General features: G+C 57.4%; 3 protein-coding genes across 3 annotated transcripts; 2 read left to right on the top strand and 1 right to left on the bottom strand.

Moving 5' to 3' along the window:
* Nucleotides 1–426: 426 nt before the first annotated feature.
* On the top strand, nt 427–1720 carry VOLCADRAFT_94582 (uncharacterized protein; the record flags this gene model as incomplete). Its single annotated transcript, XM_002953790.1, has 3 exons — nt 427–454; nt 525–592; nt 1469–1720. The coding sequence occupies 3 exons, from the start codon at nt 427–429 to the stop codon at nt 1718–1720; spliced, it is 348 nt and encodes a 115-aa protein (XP_002953836.1).
* Nucleotides 1721–3994: 2274 nt separating this feature from the next.
* On the bottom strand, nt 3995–8617 carry VOLCADRAFT_94581 (uncharacterized protein; the record flags this gene model as incomplete). Its single annotated transcript, XM_002953722.1, has 8 exons — nt 3995–4285; nt 5086–5133; nt 5164–5189; nt 5515–6307; nt 6508–6531; nt 6662–6775; nt 7297–7469; nt 8242–8617. The coding sequence occupies 8 exons, from the start codon at nt 8615–8617 to the stop codon at nt 3995–3997; spliced, it is 1845 nt and encodes a 614-aa protein (XP_002953768.1).
* Nucleotides 8618–9946: 1329 nt separating this feature from the next.
* On the top strand, nt 9947–19060 carry VOLCADRAFT_106113 (uncharacterized protein; the record flags this gene model as incomplete). Its single annotated transcript, XM_002953789.1, has 14 exons — nt 9947–10075; nt 10548–10597; nt 10797–11072; nt 11731–11806; nt 13168–13362; nt 13810–14145; nt 14604–14724; nt 15838–16022; nt 16318–16470; nt 16772–16901; nt 17397–17461; nt 17831–17890; nt 18325–18525; nt 18698–19060. The coding sequence occupies 14 exons, from the start codon at nt 9947–9949 to the stop codon at nt 19058–19060; spliced, it is 2340 nt and encodes a 779-aa protein (XP_002953835.1).
* Nucleotides 19061–19690: the final 630 nt, after the last annotated feature.

Raw genomic sequence — 19690 nt, 5'->3', positions numbered from 1 at the left:
TGGTCGGACCCCACACCTGCACTCCGTATGACAAAATGGATAAATTGCCCCTTTGCAACCGACAAGGGATCCAGCTCTGTAGAGTCGTCGTTGTAACCGTTCGTACATCATGCAGGCTATCAGCAATCTGCTTTACTACATTACAGATACGTTGCTATAAGATTTGCCTAGTATCAATTCATCGTCGCTCAGCTACACTGGTTACTTTTGTATTGTAATGGAGCCATTGCTCGAGAACTTGACGCTTGCCCCTGCTGCACAGCTTTTTGAATTAGACCCACCTCATTACACCAGCGCTTACGGTATGGCATTGCAAGGTCGATGGAAACACCGGGCGACAGACATGTCTGAACGAAATGGCGACGGCGATAAATTGCAGGACGGAGAACAGAAGCGATCTTTAAACACAATGTACCTCCAGCTCCCATGCTTATCTCCCCGGATAACGGTCTCAGTAAGTTGGCCTAACGCGGCATGGCCGTGGACATCCAGCTTGTCCTTTTACAAATATTGCATTTCTGCAGTCTTATACGAGCGCGTTATCTCAACAAAGGCAGAGCATCACTTGCTGGACAAATTGACCAAACCCAAGGTGCGCGGTCCCTAGCTTGCGCCTGCCGCGGCGTGACATCCCCAAGTCGGACTAATCTCCCAGCGCTCCTTTTCCCGTGCCTATCCTTTTCCCACAGTACTACCACCCAACTCCCAATATTCGCAAAGGCGGGAAGGGCAGCGGATCACACGGTGCTGCCTCCAGCAGCTCTTCTTCGCCAGATTCCCGTCCCAGGAGCGCGAATCGCCGACCCAGCTCCAGCAGCAGCGCCATCCGACGCAACTCCGCAGAGCGATCCCATTCAGGTCCCTCTTACGGCGCCCCTGTGGGTTCAGACGGCCGGAGCGCCCCCGGGGTCTCGGCCGCAGCCTCTTCATCAGGTCACGAAACCGGAAGCGATGCCGTTCACCACCATCACAGCACACGCAATTTCTCGGCAGGGAGAGCTTTACCCACTTCCGGGTCTACCACCCACTTCAAGCGGAAGCCCCTATACCCGGAAGATGGCCTTCTGAAGGTAGCAAAGCAGGGGCCAGGGGCTCAGAGGCCGAGTGAAGGGCTCTTTAAGACTCCCGGTGATGACGCGAATGCAAGCGGCCAAAAAGAGAGGAAGGGGTTGAAGCCTCTGGAAGGGTGGAAAGCGATGGGAAGCCGTCCGTGGCGGGGAAGCGTCGTAAGAGCCGAATGAATAAAGGAAGGAGTGCATAAATCAACAAATCCAAAGTAATCAATGGGCGTTGGGTTGGGGCGCGATGTGCTGAAGTGGCATCATGTGTCAACTCTCCTCACCTCAAAACCCTTCTCTCACACCCAGCCATCCTGCCTATTTACCTTCGCACTCTCCCACATTCTCACGCCCCTCACTGTGCGACACCCCCCCTTTTTCTACTGCCCCTGTCCCCGCCGCCCCCGCAGGACTACTTCAGTAAGGAGCGGGCCTCCGTGACCGCCACCACGGTGTTCACCTGGGGCAACCGGTACAAGATTGGGGACTACGGGACGGGTCGTGAAGGGATTGGGGGAGGAGGAGGAGGAGGAGGCGGAGGAGGAGGGGGGATCATGCACGGCGTGGGTATCGGTGTTGGCGCACGCAGCACGGGGGACGCGGACCGCACGGTGTTTTCTGCTTACGCCCCCCTGCAACAGAAACCGCCGCTGCGGCTGTGAGCACCTCCGCGCCACACGCGCCATCTCGATGTCTGAGGGACATCAGCCCTAAACAGCCCCCTAGCTTGGGAGGCTTCCACACCATTGCCACCATCATCACCACAACCACAACCGCAACCACTACATGCTATCTCTGTATCACCGCTACAATGATGTCACTGCCAAAAGAACAGCAGAACAAGGGCTCATGCTGCTGAACACGAATCCTATCCTCCGCGATCACCAAGCAACGAGGCTTACAACGGGACTGGGGGTGTAGCCGTCGCGATGCGATCTGATGGGAAGGATGTGGGCCCGATTGCTTGTCTGTGTATGTATGTATGTATGTATGTATGTATGTATGTATGTATGTGCGCTGTGTGAGGACAGGGAGGCGAATGGTTAAGGGGCTAAGGGGTCTGGGTGTGGTGGCGAGGTTGGAAGGGCAGGGCCCCTGGGGCGGGGCCGATGTTGGGTGTCGGTTGGCCCGCCTCCTGGACGAGCCGGGTCTGAGGTGTTAGTGGTGAAGAGGGGTCAGACCTCATCCCGGGTCAGGGCTGTTGTGGAGATGAGGAGCTGCATGCGGGGCCCATGAACGCACGGTGATATAATGATCTCAGTGGAACGGGTGGGGGTGGGGGAGTGCGGAAGGGTAGCTGTCCTTTGACCTGAGTGTAGAAAACAGGTGGTACGTGCGCAGGTAGGTAGGCATGTATACGACAGATCGGCGTCGCCAGAAGGGCGGCGCAGGCGGGGGCAGACAAGCGGACGGTAGAGGCGGGCAACAGCAGCACTTTGGCCTCGTCGTTTTGGAGCAGGAAGTGAGTGCGAGACAGGTGCTCGCTGCTATTCTCCTTGGAATTCGTTACTGTTAAGACATTTTCTGAGCCACCAGGACGTCTCCTTCGGGATAGCTTGAAAGAGCTTTTTGGAGCACACACATTTATGCATCTTGTGTGCTTGGCACGCGCGCGCCGCAGCACCTGGCTTGCGGAGGCTTCAACCCTTTCTTGGCCGCGTGCGAAGCGATGAGCCAGGACATCGCGTATTGCTCCTTGCACATCATCATAGAGCAGTAGGTATTACATTTGCTAGAGAACGAATGTTTTATGCAGGATAGATGGATGATAAGGATGTCTTTTAAGCTAACGCGCGACTTCGGATAGCCCAATCGTACTGTGCTGCGCTTTGCTGTGTGGCGGCGGCAATATCGCGTGGGCGAGAAGAGGGGATGGACGGCAAAAGCAGTCAGGGAGCTCCTGCAGTATGGCTTGGGTGTCACTGCTGCGCGTTCGTATTTCTACTGTGCGTCTACGAAATTCTCTGTTGCTGCTACTGCCGCTGCCGCTGTTGCAACGGAGTCCTTGGCCGTGAGGTAAGACAGCACCGGACGCTGTGGGGGGTTCCTGTGGACACAGCAGCAGGAAGTCAGTCCATCGGCGTGCTCTCTTCACCGTGAGAGGGATTAACTCGCATTAGACAAAAGCGTGCGGACATGAGTGTACGGCGGCCCCGTTGGTTTACCAAGCGGGTTAACCACCTGTCAGGTGACGTACGGTCTTAACAGTAAAAAGGAAACAACCCCAACCAACTCCACCGACTCCTAATCGACCTAGCTGCAACGACAACTGCAACCGCAGCACTGCACTGAAAAGCACCTCAGGCCCCCCCCGGTCCCCCATGGGCCCCCAGCGAACCACGTTCCCCCAACACGCAACACATCCGGGCCCCCAAACATCGCCTTCCGCCTTCGTGCAGCATTCCCAGTCCCCATTACCAGCAAACCCAACAGGTGCGAAAGTAGACACCTTGCCTCCACCATGACCACCACCATCACCACCACCATCATCACCACCGCTGCTGAAGTGCGCGCATGCGTGCGTGTAAAATTCTTCATGCATTCTTCTCCGTTACCGCTGCTCCTCAAAAAGCGAAGCGCCCCTCTGCCCTGGAGGGAGCCGCACCACCACCACCATTGCCACTACTACTACTACTATTATTACTACTACCGTTTACTACCACTACTGCTACACCCTCCTCTCGCGCAGGTCTGATGTATCCCCGTATCAATGTTCGGCCGCTGCACCTCGCTGCTCCTCGGTCCGCTGCTCCGTACTACCGCTACCGCCTGCCGCCTAACTGCACGATTGCCTGACTGATTGTCTAAGGTACCCAGCGATGTACTAACCCGCCCGTCTGCGGGTTCGGACCATCCCTGGCAGCGGCAGTGTCGCGCTAGTCTGCACCTCGCAACACCGGAAATGCCTCGCTGTTCACTGCCGCCGGCACTGGTGGTCAAACAGGCTCGGGTACCCAGGGCTCCGCTGCCACCGCTGGAGTTCGTTGCATTGAAGGCCCCCCGCCGCCGCTGCTGCTATCACCGACACTGCTGCCGCTGGCGGCTACGGCTGTGTCCTGCGGCGGCAGTGGACGGTCGTGGTGCTTCACCTCTGGCCGTCCCTTCTCCTGATGCCGGTTTTGGTGGCGGTGGTGCTGCTGGTGTAACTGCTTATGCGCGCGGTGGTGAGCGCTGTGCTCGCCTCGTACAGCAGCTACGGCCTCGTCCACTGTGGCGCCTTGGAGGACCTGGTCGGTGAGGAGGAGCGGCGGATGAGCTGTGCTGCTTGCGGAGTGAAATTCAACGCGGTGCTTCGAGGAAATGCCCTTTTGCTTTGCTGGCTGCTGGTTATGGTGCCGATAGATCCGGAGGAATATATGTTTGTGGGCTAGCACTCCATAAGCGGTCGTCACCAGCCGACCCTTGAACACATCTTTACTTATGGCTTGTTACTTATTACGTATTACTTCTCAAATGGTGGAATTTAGGGTTGCGCAGAGGAACAATTGTGCGAGCAGCCGGTTCGTAAGGGGCTCCGACAAGAATGTGCTCAGATACATTTGATGTAAGCAATGGTCCTGAATCAGGCTATCTATTCACCGACTCGCTAAATTAGTGTTGTCCGAATTTTTAACGGCAATCCAATCCACGTTTCATGACAGCGACGTCATTCAGAGACAGAGACACGGTAACAAAATAATGTTAGTTGCAGACTCTTCCTTATTAGTCTGTGAATTATCTTGAAATCAAGAGCGCCACTAGTCCATCGGTAGGATATTTGCCTTCCAAGCAAAAGAGCGGGGTTCGACTCCCCGGTGGCGCAAAACTTTTCCTCAACAATTCATAAAAGCATATAAGGATTATCCTAATCACTACTCTCTATATTGTAGCATAGATGAAGGAAATATCTGTCCACCTCGTATACCTTGGTACCAATCACCTGGTATTGGAATACCGAGTGCGGCTTCGCACAGCTCGCCGAGGGCTGATATGCAAAGTTGGCAAACCAGGTTATTGGTACCAAGGTATACGAGGGCTATCTCCGTACCTTCTCCACCATCTTCTTTAGATCCTGGTGTAGTCGACTCACTGCCGCCTGGGTGGCGGACCGAACCAGTCCACTCACCGCGGCTCGGACCAGCAGAGGAACACCTGTGCGACAAAAAACACCGCGCTGACGAAACAGTGAATCTACAAGGAAACACAATTGAGGGATATCCAAAGCGGAATAATAACGGGAAAAAACTTTCGTGCGATGGCTTTGGGGATCAGTCGTACGGCTCCCCGTAGGAGGATACCACGGTAAGGCCCCCCTTGAACTGCACTGAAAAAGACTGTCACCAGCAGCAAGCAGCAGCAGCAGCAGCAGTACCTGTAGCAGCAGAAACAGCAGCAGCAGTAGTAGCAGCTGTTGGAGGCTCTGGCTGAAAAGGTTATATACACGGAGGAGGAGGTGCCTCTCTCGAGTTGCGCTCACCTTTGGGTGTCAGGCCGTGCTTGAGAACAACAAGACACCAGCCGCCAGCGCCCCCATAGGACGAGGAGGAGGACGCAGCGCCAGCAGCCCTCGCCGCCTGTGCGGACATCGTTGTCGGCGTCAACAGCCGCGGTGGCAGTGACGGGGGCGGCGTCTGCACATCCCGTCCCAACCCAATCGCTACTGCGGGACTGTCAGCTGCAGCACCGCTGCCGTTGCCGCTGCTGCTGCTGCCGATCTGGGCGGTTGTAGCAGCTGCATCGTCAGAGCCACTGCTGCCGATCTCGGGGGCCGCATCGCCTGCAGCAGCAGGAGCCGCAGCGGGGCCGTCTGGCGCCGTTGCGGCTCCTGCGGCTGTGTCCACTACAGATAGCTCTGAGACTCCACATCCGTTGGCGCCGGTGACTGCGACTCCGACTGCGGCTACCGTGTTGGCCGTCACAAGCACGGGCGACTCGCCCACGTCCTCCCAGCCGTCCTCGACACTCTCAGGATGCGGCGAATGCGTGTCTTCTGTGCAGGACGATATGTCACCGTCGCCGCCACCCTCGCCTCTGGCCACGGACACAAGGTTCTCCACCTGCACCCCGTCATCTTCTGCTCCGCCAGCAGCATCGGCGTCATCGCGGATGCCTACCTCGACAAACTGGGGTTCCTCCACCTCCACCTCCACCTCCACCTGCACCTGCACCTCCCCTACCACCACCTTCTCCAGCTCGTCTACTTCCGGCTCCAGTTCTGGCCCTTGCACTGAACTGACGAACCAGCTTCCCTCGAAGCGCTCTAGGTTGTCCTGCAAAGCCGAGAAAGGACGTTCTTTTAGATAAAAAAAGATGACATGATGTTCGTACAACAAGGTGAATTTGTCCGTAACAGGCAATAGTGTTGACAACAGCTGACAACAGATATGAAGGATCATTACGATATGACTTCGTAGCTCTGAAAGAAAACCGGTAATCAGAGAACTATTCGAAGTCGACCCAACCGATGCACCTGTGGATCGCTTCCCCTGTCTGCCTGCGTGGAAGGCACGGTCGACACGGTCGTACGGATGTGTGCCTCAGCCATTCCACAAGACCAAAAGTTATTGCATCACAACATTCCCATTCCTGTTGCATTTGGCCGCATGCACGGTGGTCCCACGCACCCCGTGAAGCAGCTTGAACCTTTGCACCATGAGCCCCGGGTCCCTCGCGTCCTCCTCCAGCCGTACACGGTTTCGGAACTTCGAGTGGCGCCACAGGAGAGCGGTCTCACCCACCTGTCCCACCAATAGCGCATTCGGACCAAACGGATAAAGACGGGGGGAGGGCCGTGGGGTGGGGGCCCTTGTTGGCCGGAGACGGGGGAAAGACGAACCACGTGAACGAGTGAAGCTGCTGCCAGGGCAAGAGTGTACCAGACGTAGAACTGACGAAAAGGCGTTCTTGAGGGTGTGTGTGTGGGGGGGGTAGAGATGTCGCGAGGCGGGACATGGAGAGCCGCAGGGCCCATCAGAGTCCCTTAGATGCCAGTAACCTTCATGACAGTAACCTTCATGAAAGCAACGTGGCGACTGTAATTCGAATACAGGGCTCCGGGCTCCAAAAAGTGTGTGTGTGTGTTTGGTGAAGCAGGAAGGACGACAAATTAATAACGAAAACCCCCAAGTCTTCAAGCGCGCGTACGGAAACCGTATTGGCGCTGGGCGCGAAACGCAAGACGCTCGGCGAACCTGTTGCCGGCCCCCCCCCACTACAGGGACACGCCGCCAAAGGGAGAGGGGCCGCCAAAAGGGGGTACCTGTGTCTCCTCGAACACTCGAAACCGGGGGCTGTTGGCGGCAGCGGCGGCGGCGGCGGCGGCGGCGGCCTCTCCAGGCGAGGATTCCACCGCCGGCCTACCTGGCGGCGGCGGCGGCGTCACCTCCACCCTGTCGTACACCTCCAGGATGTTGCTAAAGGCCCCGCTCTTGTCTGTTGGAACATACATATATACACACATACAATCATAGACACCCCGAAACATACACACATACAAGCGCGCGGGCACAGCGGGGGTTCGGCCGCAATGGATTCCGCCGTCAGCGCTTCCGCTGGATATGACACGCGGCGTGACAAAACACACAACTCAACAGGAGTTACCTTTCTGGTTTGTGTTTCTTGCAGCGTCGGGCGATGTGCCCTTTGGCTCTTCGGATTCGTTGCGTTCAGGCATAGAAGCCCGCTGTAACAACATCAACAGCAACTCAACGGGACCGCATCTCCTCTGCTCCCTTCGCCCGCATCTCCTCGCCCCACGCTACCCCACGCCACCTATTCCTATATCGATCATCCCAACAAAAATTTGTTCTTAACCGAATTCGGATCTTTAAAGTACTTATAGACCGTAAGCAAAAACTGCTATTACTCCACTACCAGTCCAACCTGCGTAAGCTATAATCATTGGCTGGTGGTTTTAGTGGCTAATCCCCCAAAGCATTACACTGAGAGCCATGGAAATATTTTATTAAAATCATATAAATTGTCAACTTTAAATCCATCGCAGTATTCTATTCCTACTGCCCACAATATTTCAAACATTCCTGCTATAAAAAGGCAAAACCAAGCCATATTTTTAACCTATTCATGGAAAACACCCCGTACTATATCCCGTACATCCAGTGCTTCCCGTACTTCTCCCGCCCCCAAGACCCCCCCTCCCTCCCTCCCTGCCTCCGTCCCTCCCCCTCCCCCCTTCTAGACGCACCCGGATGAGTGAGCAACCCGAACACTACCGCGGGGGGGACGGGGAAGACCGCCCGGAGCTCAGCTGATGCCGTACAACCCGAGCCGCGCTCGCCGGGGGTGACGCGGAGGAGGCTGGGGGGAGGTATGACGGCTGGCGTCCGGCGGCGTCGCAGCGCGGCGGCACCACTGCCAGAGGCGTTGCTGTAGGTGTTGGTGTTGATTATGGGAACCTGTGCGGGCGGGGTTTGATGCGCGGTAGCTGGCGGGGCCGTGGTTGTTGCTGCGGCTGATGTGACGCTCTCACGCGGCTCAGGAGGTTCACAGCCGTCGCCGCCGCTGCGCGGCTGCGCCGCCGCGCCTTCCGCTTCGACGCAGCGGAAGTAGTGCGGGTCCATTTCGTTTACTTTCTGTGTGGTGCGTTTCCTTAAGCTGAAAGCGAATCAGTTTTCTTATCGCCAACTTATGACCGCTTTTACGCGTCGATGGGCATGGAGAGGACAGCCAAGAGGAAGGCCAGCCAGCAGCTACGATTCATTACATGCGAGGAACCCCAAGAAGCTGCAGCAACAGCAGGAACATGAACAACATTTTATTATTAGTCACAGCGGAGTCAGTACCGACCGCCGTAATTATCAGCTCTGCAGGGGCCAGAAGGGTTCTTCTCAGCAGGAAATTTGCGTCATGTCATGACCTTGCGTGACGGTTGACTGTCGGGCCTCACCGTGAACTCCCGTGACACCCGTGAATAATCCAGGTCACCGAGGTGGGCTAGCTAAGGGACTGCTCCATCTCTGATTCGCTTTTGAAAGCGCCAAATCGGCCAACGGTCACCTTGGAACCTTGGGATGCAAATCTCACTTAAATATAAAGGAAGCTCGATTACTTTGAAGCCCCTCCATCTCATCTACTGAACTAAAGAAAACCAAACGAGAAGTCCAGGCTGTGCCTCTGACGCCAAAGGATGCACACTTCCTAGGTCGATACCTTCTTTGATCGTGAGCGTGTCGAAGTAGTTGAGAAAGAGACGAGCGCGGACGAGAACAACAAACAGCAGCAAAGAAGTTTATTGTCCTCCCTCTCCTTGGACTTGCGCTGCGCCCTTGCACCACTACAGCCCTGATCAAGGCATCTCTCCTTGCCAAGGCGTTAGGTGAGCAGGAATTTCTTGCTTGCAAGTCCTGAGAAAGAATTGTTGGATGATACAGCAGGGCTTTCGTTTATGCGTTGGCCTTCCTGAGCTTTCTGGGAGGGAGCCCGGTTGGCCGGGGTATGCTGCTGTCAATCAGTCCCCCGCCGCTTTGTAATCCTCATTCAGTATTCAAACAGTATGGCTGCGTAATTTTAGAGTTTTATTTTTTCAGCACGAGATGCCTTCCTAGTAGGCGGCTTTCTCTTAAGAAAGCTGCTGCCTGCTTGCCATGAACCCACGGGTCGTCACGACCCATTCTACACTTGAAGTTTTAGAATTATTTACATAATATAATTGCTGAACATAATTTCTCTTTATTGATGTTACATGGACCGCTGTTTTCCTTCACTACTTCCCTCCTATTGTCGCGCCTATGGGCGGGCCTTACGTATATTACGTAAGGCGACTGATACGCGTCAGTACCGCAGCAATTGCATACGCTTAACCGCTATAGGAGAACTACGCACCCGTTGCGCACCCACGTGCTTAATTCCCTCCCTCGACCAATCGAATAAAGATATCGAGGCCGAGCAGCATGGCGACACCTGCGGCCAGTAGCGGCACTGGCGGCATTAGCGGCGGCGCGAGTCGGTCCTCCGGTCGCCGCGGCTCGTTGGCTCGTACGAGTGGTGCGACCGACAACAACAACTCGACATTGGTGCAGGTAATGTGCAACAAAGCGCGCGATGGGTGTACGACATGATGTTTGGGAAGTACGATCCTATATCCTACTTTTGGGGAGTAGTACGACATGGCATTTGGGTATATGTGCTCACGAATGGTATACCTTGGCTGGATGCTGTTGTACCTTCGGAAGCCTTATTGCCGGGGTTGTGTATAGGGGGTGCCGGGGGGCACCCCCTGCCCTGCCCTGCCCTACCCTGCCGGGGGGCGGGGCGGTACAGGGGAGAATGTGATGAAGACATCCTAGGGGGTTTTTGTGATCCGACAAAAGGAGCTTACACATACCAATGGCATGTCATGAGTGTCTTCGAATGTGATTAGCCCGGCTGCGTAATCTGCTTGCCGCAGCCCCCCCTTCCTCCCTCCCTGTACACTCCGCTGCCCCGGTCACCTCGTTTAATATCGCCCCTAAGTCCTAAGTTGCCGTACATTCAACCTCCCCCCTTCTGCAGCATGCCCGGGCGACTACTGTTGTCGCTATTGATGTGGGGACGTACGGCAGGTACGGCATCGTGTCGTTATATGCTCGTCACTATGCTGAACATGCTGCAGCTGCTCCCAACTTCGTTTACACAGACGCCCTCCCCCCCCCTGGTTGCGGTGACTCTGGACCCCCCTTTCGGGACCACACTGCACGGCCGCCCCGTGTCGTGTTCCCCCCCGTCGCTGTCCCAACGCCCGAACCCCCAATCTGCCCGCAGCGGCTTCGCCTACGTCATCAGTCGCCCGGGAGAGAGTTCTCGTACAGTCGTACATACCGACTGGCCTGATCGGCCCAACGGTGCCGCGGCCGCCGCAACCGGCGGTACGGCAGGTGGATCCGATAGGTCTGCGACAGCGACAGGCGCGGTGGTGCAGGATCGTTACCCCAAGACCCGGTCCGCATTGCTGTTGAGAGCGGGCAAGGGGTCTGCATTTGGATGGACTGCCGTACGCAAGTACTGCGATATGGACGAGCAGGAACGTACGGAAGGCAGGTAGGAGGGGTTGGTGAGGGCCCCCGGGTGAGCTTGCTGTCAGTTTGTTGTTGGTCGTTGGTCGTTGGTCGTTGGAAGTTCGAAGTTAAACAGTGTCATCCGAGGGCAGACGAAATAACGGAAGGGTAACGGAAAGGTTCCTTTGAAGGTCGTGAAGGTGAAGGGGAGTGGTATCTGTCTGTTTGTAGGTATGTATGCTCGTCCTCATGCCCTTATTTGAGCCGGGTGGTGTTGGGTCGCTGAGCTGCAGTTGGATGATCCTACCGGGGGCCAGGCGGCTCCCACGATGGGGGGGGAACACTAACTATGCTGAGACACTGCCCGGTACACCCTTTCCTTGCGACCGGGTGGAATGGTGCAACGTCTCTCCCCCCCCCCCTCCCGAGGTCGCGGTCTTCACGGACGCCTTTCGGTCAGTTCTACGTCTGGTACACTCTTGCCCTGGCAGCAGCTTCACTTTTGTGGTTCGTCTTTCCCCTCCCCTCCCCCCTCCCCCCTCTCCCCCCGCTACCCCGCCTCCCCACCTTCACCCCGGAAAAGCCCGAAACACACACTGCCTTGATTTCCACTGCCTTGATTTCCGATGTGCCAGGAAAGGCAGCAAAATCACAACGAAAAGCACTGCCGCTGTTTGCCCGACCCCCCACCATCGTCTCAGGTACCACCTCGTCTACGGCACGGAGTTCAAATTGGGTTTGGAGGACCGGTCGCGTGCCGCCGCCCTCCCGGCGGGCGTGAGTGCGGAAGTCGCCTTCTCCGAGTTCCTGCGCCTCATGAAGATGTACATCCTGCTTGTGAGTGTGGCTGCTACTGCTGCTACTGCTACTGCGACTGCTACTGCTGCTTCTGCAGCTTCTGCTGCTACTGCTGCTTCTGCTACTGCGACTGTTACTGCTACTACTACTGCTACTGCTACTGCTGCTACTGCTACTGCTGCTGCTGCTGCTGCTGCTACTAGCAGTAGCACTACTACTGCTGCTGCTGCTGCTGCTTCTGCAGCTAGGTCCGACAAGTCCGGCAAGCTCTCCAGCCCGGCAGCATTGCTGTGCAATCGAAACAAGGGAGAAGCATTCCCATCAGACCCTCTGCTATAAAAAAAGGGGGGGACGCACCAGCGCCTACCTGACCTGCAGGGTTCGACACTGACCTTCCTGAAACTTGCGGGCTCCCCCGTACCTCCCAAATTTTCCTTACGGAGGGGCCCCCGTGCCAGGCTCCTGTACCGGCCGAAAACCTTACGGGGGCCCCCGTAACCCCCCAAAACCTTTACGGGGGCACTGTCCTTGGCTGAAACGCTGTGGAAAGTGACGCGGCTGAAACGCTGTGGAAAGTGACGCTTTGCATTTTTTTGGCCTGTAAATCGTTATTTTCGTTATTTTCTCGTGAACCATTACACTCGGGGACACACGGCACACTCAGTGAAAGCCAAGCGCCTTGGCCGCCACGGCCGCCCATCCCTTCTGCTCCTTAACATGATCTTCACCCGATACGTCCGTACTGCTATCTGACATAATACTAAAGAATGGGCTTTCACGGATTCGAACAAGCTGGGCGGCAAGGATGACTTCGCTCAGAGCGCGCATAGCCGTGACGAAATAGCGGTACTGGTACTTGAAGTGAATGCCCGGAAGCCCAGCCGCCGTTAGCATTAGAAGCATGCTCGGCAGCTTAAGAATGGGAATATGTACTGTACGGCCTCTTATAAATCCTTAAAATCCTTACGGGTGCACCCGTAACCGGCCTTCGGCCGGTCCGGGGGCGGCCCCGTACGGGGGCGCTTCGCGCCCCAAAATCCTTACGGGGGCCACTGTAAAGTCCTACGGGCCCTGACGGGGATACCGAAAAAAGGCCAAAAACTTACGGGCCCCGTACGGGGTGTCGAACCCTGCTGACCTGCCGATGGGTGTGCTCGTGATTTGGGGGACGTGGGTGTTAAGAGGTTCGGAAGCAGTTTGCATCCAGATGGGCCCTATTGAGTCCATGACATTCGCCTGTGAATACTAGTCTTCTGTTCCCTTCACCGGCACCCGCACCCGCACCCGCACCCGCACCCCTTCTCTCATCGCTTTCCCTCGCCCACCCGCCCCTGGCGCAGCACCTGCAACAGCAGGCAACCAAGGGCAGTCTGGGCTCCGCCTCCGCCTCCGCCTCCGCCTCCGCCGCCTCCGCCGCTCGCGGCATGGTCCGCTGGTGCCTCACCGTACCGGCCATGTGGAGCGACGGGGCCAAGGCGGCTGTACGGCGAGCTGCTCACCGGGCGGCGCTCATCACCTCCCTGGACTCGGATGAGGTGGGGACGCGGGGCGGCAGTGCGGGGCCTGGGGTACCCAGGCATGTATGTATGTATGTATGTCTCCTCCGTACCCAGCTGCTGCTCGACCATCCGTTGGCATCCCCCTCCCTCCCTTTCCCCCCTTCCTTCCCTCGGGTCGATGTCTCCAACGCTTAGAATTCCAGAAGTTTCGGACGCTCGGAGCAGTGCATTGTTGTTTTTCTTGCTTATGAATCCCTCCCTTTCCCCCCTTCCTAATCGCTTTGCATTCGGATTCGCTTTTCTATTCCCGTACAGAATGGGACGTCGTGTGGCATGTTCTTCACCCCCACCCCCACACACACTTGTAGACCCCGGGCACCTCTCCGGCCCCTCCCGCGCCTCTCAACCACCACCACCACCACTGCTTCTGTTGTCCCCACTTAGCCGCCATTCCATTCCTCCTGCCCCCTACCCACCCGGCAGCTGACGGTGGTTCTGGAGCCCGAGGCCGCGGCCCTGCAGCTGTCCATTGGAGCCGACCGTCCGCTCCTCTTCCCCGCAGCCATCACATCACCGCTGGCAGCGGCCGCGTCGGCGCGGGCCGCACCCCTACCCACCACCCTCGTCACCGCCAGCATTGCCGTGGGCTCGGGGGGCTCCGGAACCAGTGCTGCCACCGGATACGGCGCCAAAGGTGCCGACGGCAGTGTTGGTGTTGGTGTTGGTGTTGGTAGTGCGGCTACGGGGGCTCTACGTGCCGGCGAGATCTTCATGGTGGTGGATGCGGGCGGCGGTACGGTAGACATCACCGTTCACGAGGTGAGCAGTTGCAGGCGGTTGCAGGTGGTTGCAGGTAGTTGGTTGAACAACTTCAGCGAGGGTGCGCTTGTGCGAGGGTGCGATTGATATCTACCGTGAGACCGATGCGGGTTGACCTTGGGTTGCCTAACTTGGCTGCACCTACCTGCCTTCGTATGCATGCACACACACAGGACGCCACCTACTATGGGTTGGAACCAGACCAGATCCTACATACCCGCGGAAGCAGCCGCCCGGGGGGAAGGGGGGGGCCCGCTGTATTTCACGTTGTTAGCACGGCTCGGTTCCCAACGCCCCAGCTCCCTCTTTTGTATGCGGAATATCCCCCCCACTGCCCCTCCTTCCTTACTTCTGGCGCATCGGGCTATCCTTGGCATCAGCTTCACTCGTTCGTGGTTCGTGTTTTCCGCCTGCCCCCCTCTCCCCCATCCTCCTCTTCCTGGTTCTGGCGCCATCAGGTGATAGAGCGGGGCGGTACGGCAGTCCTTTCCGAGGCACAGGCGGTTCCTGGCTGGGGGGCCATGTGGGGGGCCACGGCGCTAGATGAGGCGTTCAAAGCGCACTTTCGGAGCAAGGCAAGTACCGCCAACGATTGCGATCATGATGCGGACGATGATGTTGACAATGCCACATCTTTGACTGCCGCCTTTCCCACCCCCCTCTCCCTCTTCATTCGGTCGTGGTTCGTCTTTCCCCTCCTCTCCCCCCTCCCTAGCATCCTCCACACAAAAACATGCGAACCATTTGAACCTCCCTTTTTTAATTCCTTCCTTTGAAAAATGTGGAGGCGGGGGAGGACGTGTTCGACACTTGGTGGGCTGCCCACCCGGGCGAGGGGATGGTGCTGATGGAGGAGCACTGGGAGCAGGTAAGTGTGCCGGGAACTAATGACCTGTGTGTGTACTGGCGTACAGTAAATGATGTACGTTGTACAACAAAATGCCGTATTATGGGTCTTCCTGGCGCGTCGCGCGTTTGCGAGCGGTAGCCGACGACGCTGTCGACGTTTGGGGGTCTGAAATCGTGTCGTGGCTGACCCCCCGGTGGAGCTCGGGGATACGAGTTCTCTAGTGCGGCCCTAGGATAGCTGAGGGCGAAAAGGATTCCCTTTGTGCGCGGTGGACTGGAGGCCGACGTGGGATGTGCCCGCTGTTACAACACGACTTCCAAGTGGCCCAGAATTCTCCCACCCCTGTAACAACATATGACGACTTCTTCAGAAAAGTACCTATCGGCGGATCCCGTGATATTCCTAGGATACAACACCCACCCACCCCCCCACCCCCCCACACACAACCCTACATACATACATATGTACGCACATTCTCTCCCACATATAGACGCCTTCACATGTCGTGTTTTTACGCCGGGTTCAGTAGTTCATAGAGGGATGGGGACGAGAAATCCGGGAGAGAAAATATAGTACACAAAAATAGATGCATCTTTGACCTTTGTTTTAAAAGGTCAACATTCTTACATGCTATTCGAACCGGACACCCAAGCACACGGGACTGACAGAGAAAGCCTCCTCACTCATCATGAGGATCAGGCCCTCTTTAGTCCCTCTGCCCCCCTCCTGCTCCACCCTCTTTACGATGGACCCCTCCCTGGATGTTTCTACCCCCCTGGAAACCGTTTGAAACCGTTTAAAACCGTTAAAAAACCAGATCAAGTGCTGCTTCGATAGCACAGAGGACCTGGCGCCAGCTGGTGTGCGCGCTGAGGGAGACGGTAACGAGGACGGCGGCGAGGAGGTGGACGACTGGGAGGGCGGTGGCGGCGGTCTGGGTCGTTGGGGGGGTCGGGACACCTGGCGGGTGCCGATTCCCCCCACCCTGCACGCGGCGATGGATGCGGGCGTTAAAGCAGATTTGTTGGTGGGTTGGTTGTTGGTTGGGTAGTTGAAGTCTTCTTGAGAGGATGTTGGTGTTGGTGTCGCCGCGTGCTTGATCTGACGGTGGGACAGACCGACATGGACAGCTGCCAGCTTTTGTAGAAAGCTCAAAAGCTCCGCATTGACGCCTGAAAACATTCTCTTACGGCTCACGTCCCGTCCCGTCCGTCCTCGCGTGAATACTTTGTTGGAGCCACAATTCCATCCGGAACCTCGAGGTAACTTCTGCCACTTCTGCGTGTGTCTGTCTGTATGTCCATATGTCCATATGTAACCAGATGGAGTACGGCCTGGACGATTCGGTGGTTCTGGACCGCCAGACCCTCGCGAGGTTGTTCCGCGATCCGGTGTACGGCGTTACCCAGGCTGCCAACCGGCAGCTGGACGTCCTGGCGGCGGCGCCCAACGCCCCCGCGGCGAGATGCAGCAAGGTGCGGTGCGTGCGGTGCGATTAGGCCGGGGTTTAGGGCTTTAGAACGGGTCCTAAATCCGCTTTGGTTTCAGAGGCATGGGGTGTCTGCGAGGCATGGGCGATCCGAAGGAAATAAGATTGATGAAACCCGAATAAGGATGAGCCCGAAAAAGCATCATAAAAGATTGGCTGGTGAGGGAACCCCTCAGCTCAACCCCTGCGGTGCCCCCCCCTCGCGCTGGAAAGACGGGCGTCTTTACTACTAGCTCCAGATTTAGGCATGTGCGCCTGTGTGTGCGTGTTGTGTATGCTTTGTGCAGGTGATTTTGGCTGGCGGCTTTGGTTGCTCGCGTTACCTGGAGTCGCAGCTAGCGGCGGCGGTAGGCGGCCGCCTGGCCCCGGGGGGCGGGGTACTGGTTCCGGAGCGCGCTGCAGCGGCTGTACTGCAAGGTACGGTACCTGTGTACGCGCACGCGCTGGTGTACATATCTTTAATAATACGTTGCATATAATACGCGCTGTGACGTGCCGTGCCGTGCCGTGCTGTGCTGTGCTGTGCTGTGCTGTGCTGTGCTGTGCTGTGCTGCGCTGTGCTGCGCTGTGCTGTGCTGCGCTGTGCTGCGCTGTGCTGTGCTGCGTTGTGCTGTGCTGTGCTGTGCTGCTAGTCTTCTCCACCTGGCGAACGCCAACATCCAGAACACACGGGACTGCGGTTCCTGGGCTGGCCCTGGAGAACAGGGGCCTCGAAAACCAACGCTTCTTTTTTAAGTCGACGTCGCTTCTGCGTCGCAGCCAGATGCATCAACTAAAACCCCATACAAAGATAGCAACACTGTTAAGTGCTCCGTTCACATTACACTTGTGCAGATGTGTAGCTGCTCAAAGACGCGAATGCAACGCACCTGGCAATGATCTCCTGGCATTCCACCATTCGCCGCATGACAGGTGCTGCATTGTACGGCATGAAGCCTGAGCTTGTTCGGGCGCGCTCGAGCCGCCTGACGTATGGGGTGCGTACGGCTGTGCCGTACGAGGATGGGATGCCAGGTGGGGCTTTGCGGGCGCAATCTTACAGCCTTCATGGCGCCGTGTCGTGCCGTGTCGTGCCGTGTCGTGTCGTGTCGTGTCGATGTTAAGAGCTGATTGCCGGCTGTTGCTTTCCTCCGGCTGTTGTCCTGTGCCATGCTGTGATTCGCCCCTCCTCAAGGTCGGCACGATTTCTGCTGGTGCTGTTGCTCCTGGTGCTGTGTTGCCACTGCTACTGCTACTGTTATTGCTCCTGTTGCTACTGCTGTTGTTACACAGCCAAGTTTTGGCATCCCGCGGAGTTCTGTTACTACAGCGCCGCGGGTTTCTCCCCCTTCGTGACCTGGGGCCAGCTGGTGGAGGTGGACGAGGTGGTTACGCACGTGTTCACCCCGCTGAGCCCGGATCAACAGGTGGGGGGGGGGGGGGACCCGGGGTTATGCGGGAGTTGCTGGAGGTGGGGGTAGGGCTCCATTGTTGGGCTCATTCTCCGCCGCCAGCAGCTTCACTGTCATCCTTCCCTTCCCTCCCTTTCGCCATCCCTGTCTTTCTCCCCCCTCTCGCCCTTCCTTCCACCCCCCCTCCCTAGCCACCACCACCGCCACCATGCGGTGTCCATCCCAGCCCTCTCGTTCCAACCTTCGCTGCGCCACACGCCTCTTTCCCCCCTCCCCCTTCCCCCAATCCCCCGCAACCCCCTCCCCCTTCCCCCAATCCCCCGCAACCCCCTCCCCCTTCCCCCAATCCCCCGCAACCCCCTCCCCCTTCCCCCAATCCCCCGCAACCCCCTCCCCCTTCCCCCAATCCCCCGCAACCCCCTCCCCCTTCCCCCTCCGCCGGTGTCCAGATCGCCTCCGTGGAGCTGTGGGCCACCGACCAGCAGACCGTCAGGTGGATAGAGGCGGAGGATATCGCAGCGGAGTCCGCGAGGGGACGGCGGGGGGCGGCGGAAGCAGGGGCTCTCGGCGGCGGCGGCGGCGGCGGCAGTGGAGACGACGGTGACAACGGCGGCAGCACGACCGGCATGCGGCGAGTTGGCAATTTGGAGGTGCGCCTACAGTTACCCGCTGTAGCGTAACACGGTAATAGAACCAATTTGATTCATATTTTGACGGGTAGGGTAGCACGGGGTGTGTGGAGGGCGGCAGGGTTGGTAGGGAGACCAGTATACCTCCCCGCGTTCACAGCTGCCGTAGAACTGGCCGCCTCCTTCATTATAGAGGAGGATGGATACGAATCATGCTGATCGAGACCATGTGCGCATGTGCCGTGTTGTCGTCATCGGCGGCATTACCTTCACGTCGCTGGTACGGGGGCAGGTGCTGCTGCTTCGTGATGATCCGCTACCAACCGCGACACATGTGGCGGTGAGCGGTGCTGCGGCGGCGGCTTCCGTACGAGTTGGCGATAGGGGAGATGGAATCGGCACTGGCGGCAGTGGAAGCAGCGACGGCGAGGAGCCGGAAGAACGACTGATCGAGGTCTCGCTGGAATTCGGCCGTACGGAGATCCGCGTGACGGCCCGCGACATGCTGACGGGGCGCCGCTACTCTACGAGAGTCAAGTTCGCGTATTCCTGGTAATGGATTGGAGAGCGGCTGTAGTTAACTGGGGAGGTAGCACCGGCTTGGAAAGACGGTGAAGACTGCAGGGGGATGTCGGCGGGCGAGATGGGAGGCGTCTGGGTTGGTTGTTTAGATGGTTGTCCGCACGTTCTGGTTCGGGGTGTAACGGGATGGGTGTGCGGATGGGAGGTAGAAGGCCTCCACTCCCTGCCTCCTTTTTTCCAAGTTACCTGTAGAGGACAGGTATAGACATACAGACAGACGGGACGGCCCCCGTGACGCTGCCTTGGAGACGATCATAAAGTGAAAAGTGCGCATCAGCGCAGAGTGGGGATTGTTGTTTAGATACAAAAAAAGGTGGGTGAGGGCGGGAATGCGAAACAATTGAATGAAGCATCCAAGATGAATTATGTTGGTGGTTGAGCTGTTGGAGGCCCGATGGGCCTTTAGGGTGGTTGCGTCACATCTGGCCAACTTACGAACAAAGTCTCTCGTTTCTGTTTTTCTTTTTTTTTTTGAGGTGACAGGTCGATGGGGAGGTTACCTCTGGCAGCCAGTACATATCGCAGATAAAAGAGTTTTAAAAGCGACGTACATACGAATGCATATGTCCGTACATGCATGCTTTACTGTACGGTGCATGCCTAT

This window comes from Volvox carteri (genome assembly GCF_000143455.1).
Source record: "Volvox carteri f. nagariensis unplaced genomic scaffold VOLCAscaffold_38, whole genome shotgun sequence".
In the NCBI taxonomy this organism is placed as follows: Eukaryota; Viridiplantae; Chlorophyta; class Chlorophyceae; order Chlamydomonadales; family Volvocaceae; genus Volvox; species Volvox carteri.
Note: the sequence above shows the minus strand (reverse complement) of the source record. Positions and strands in the feature narration are given on the sequence as shown.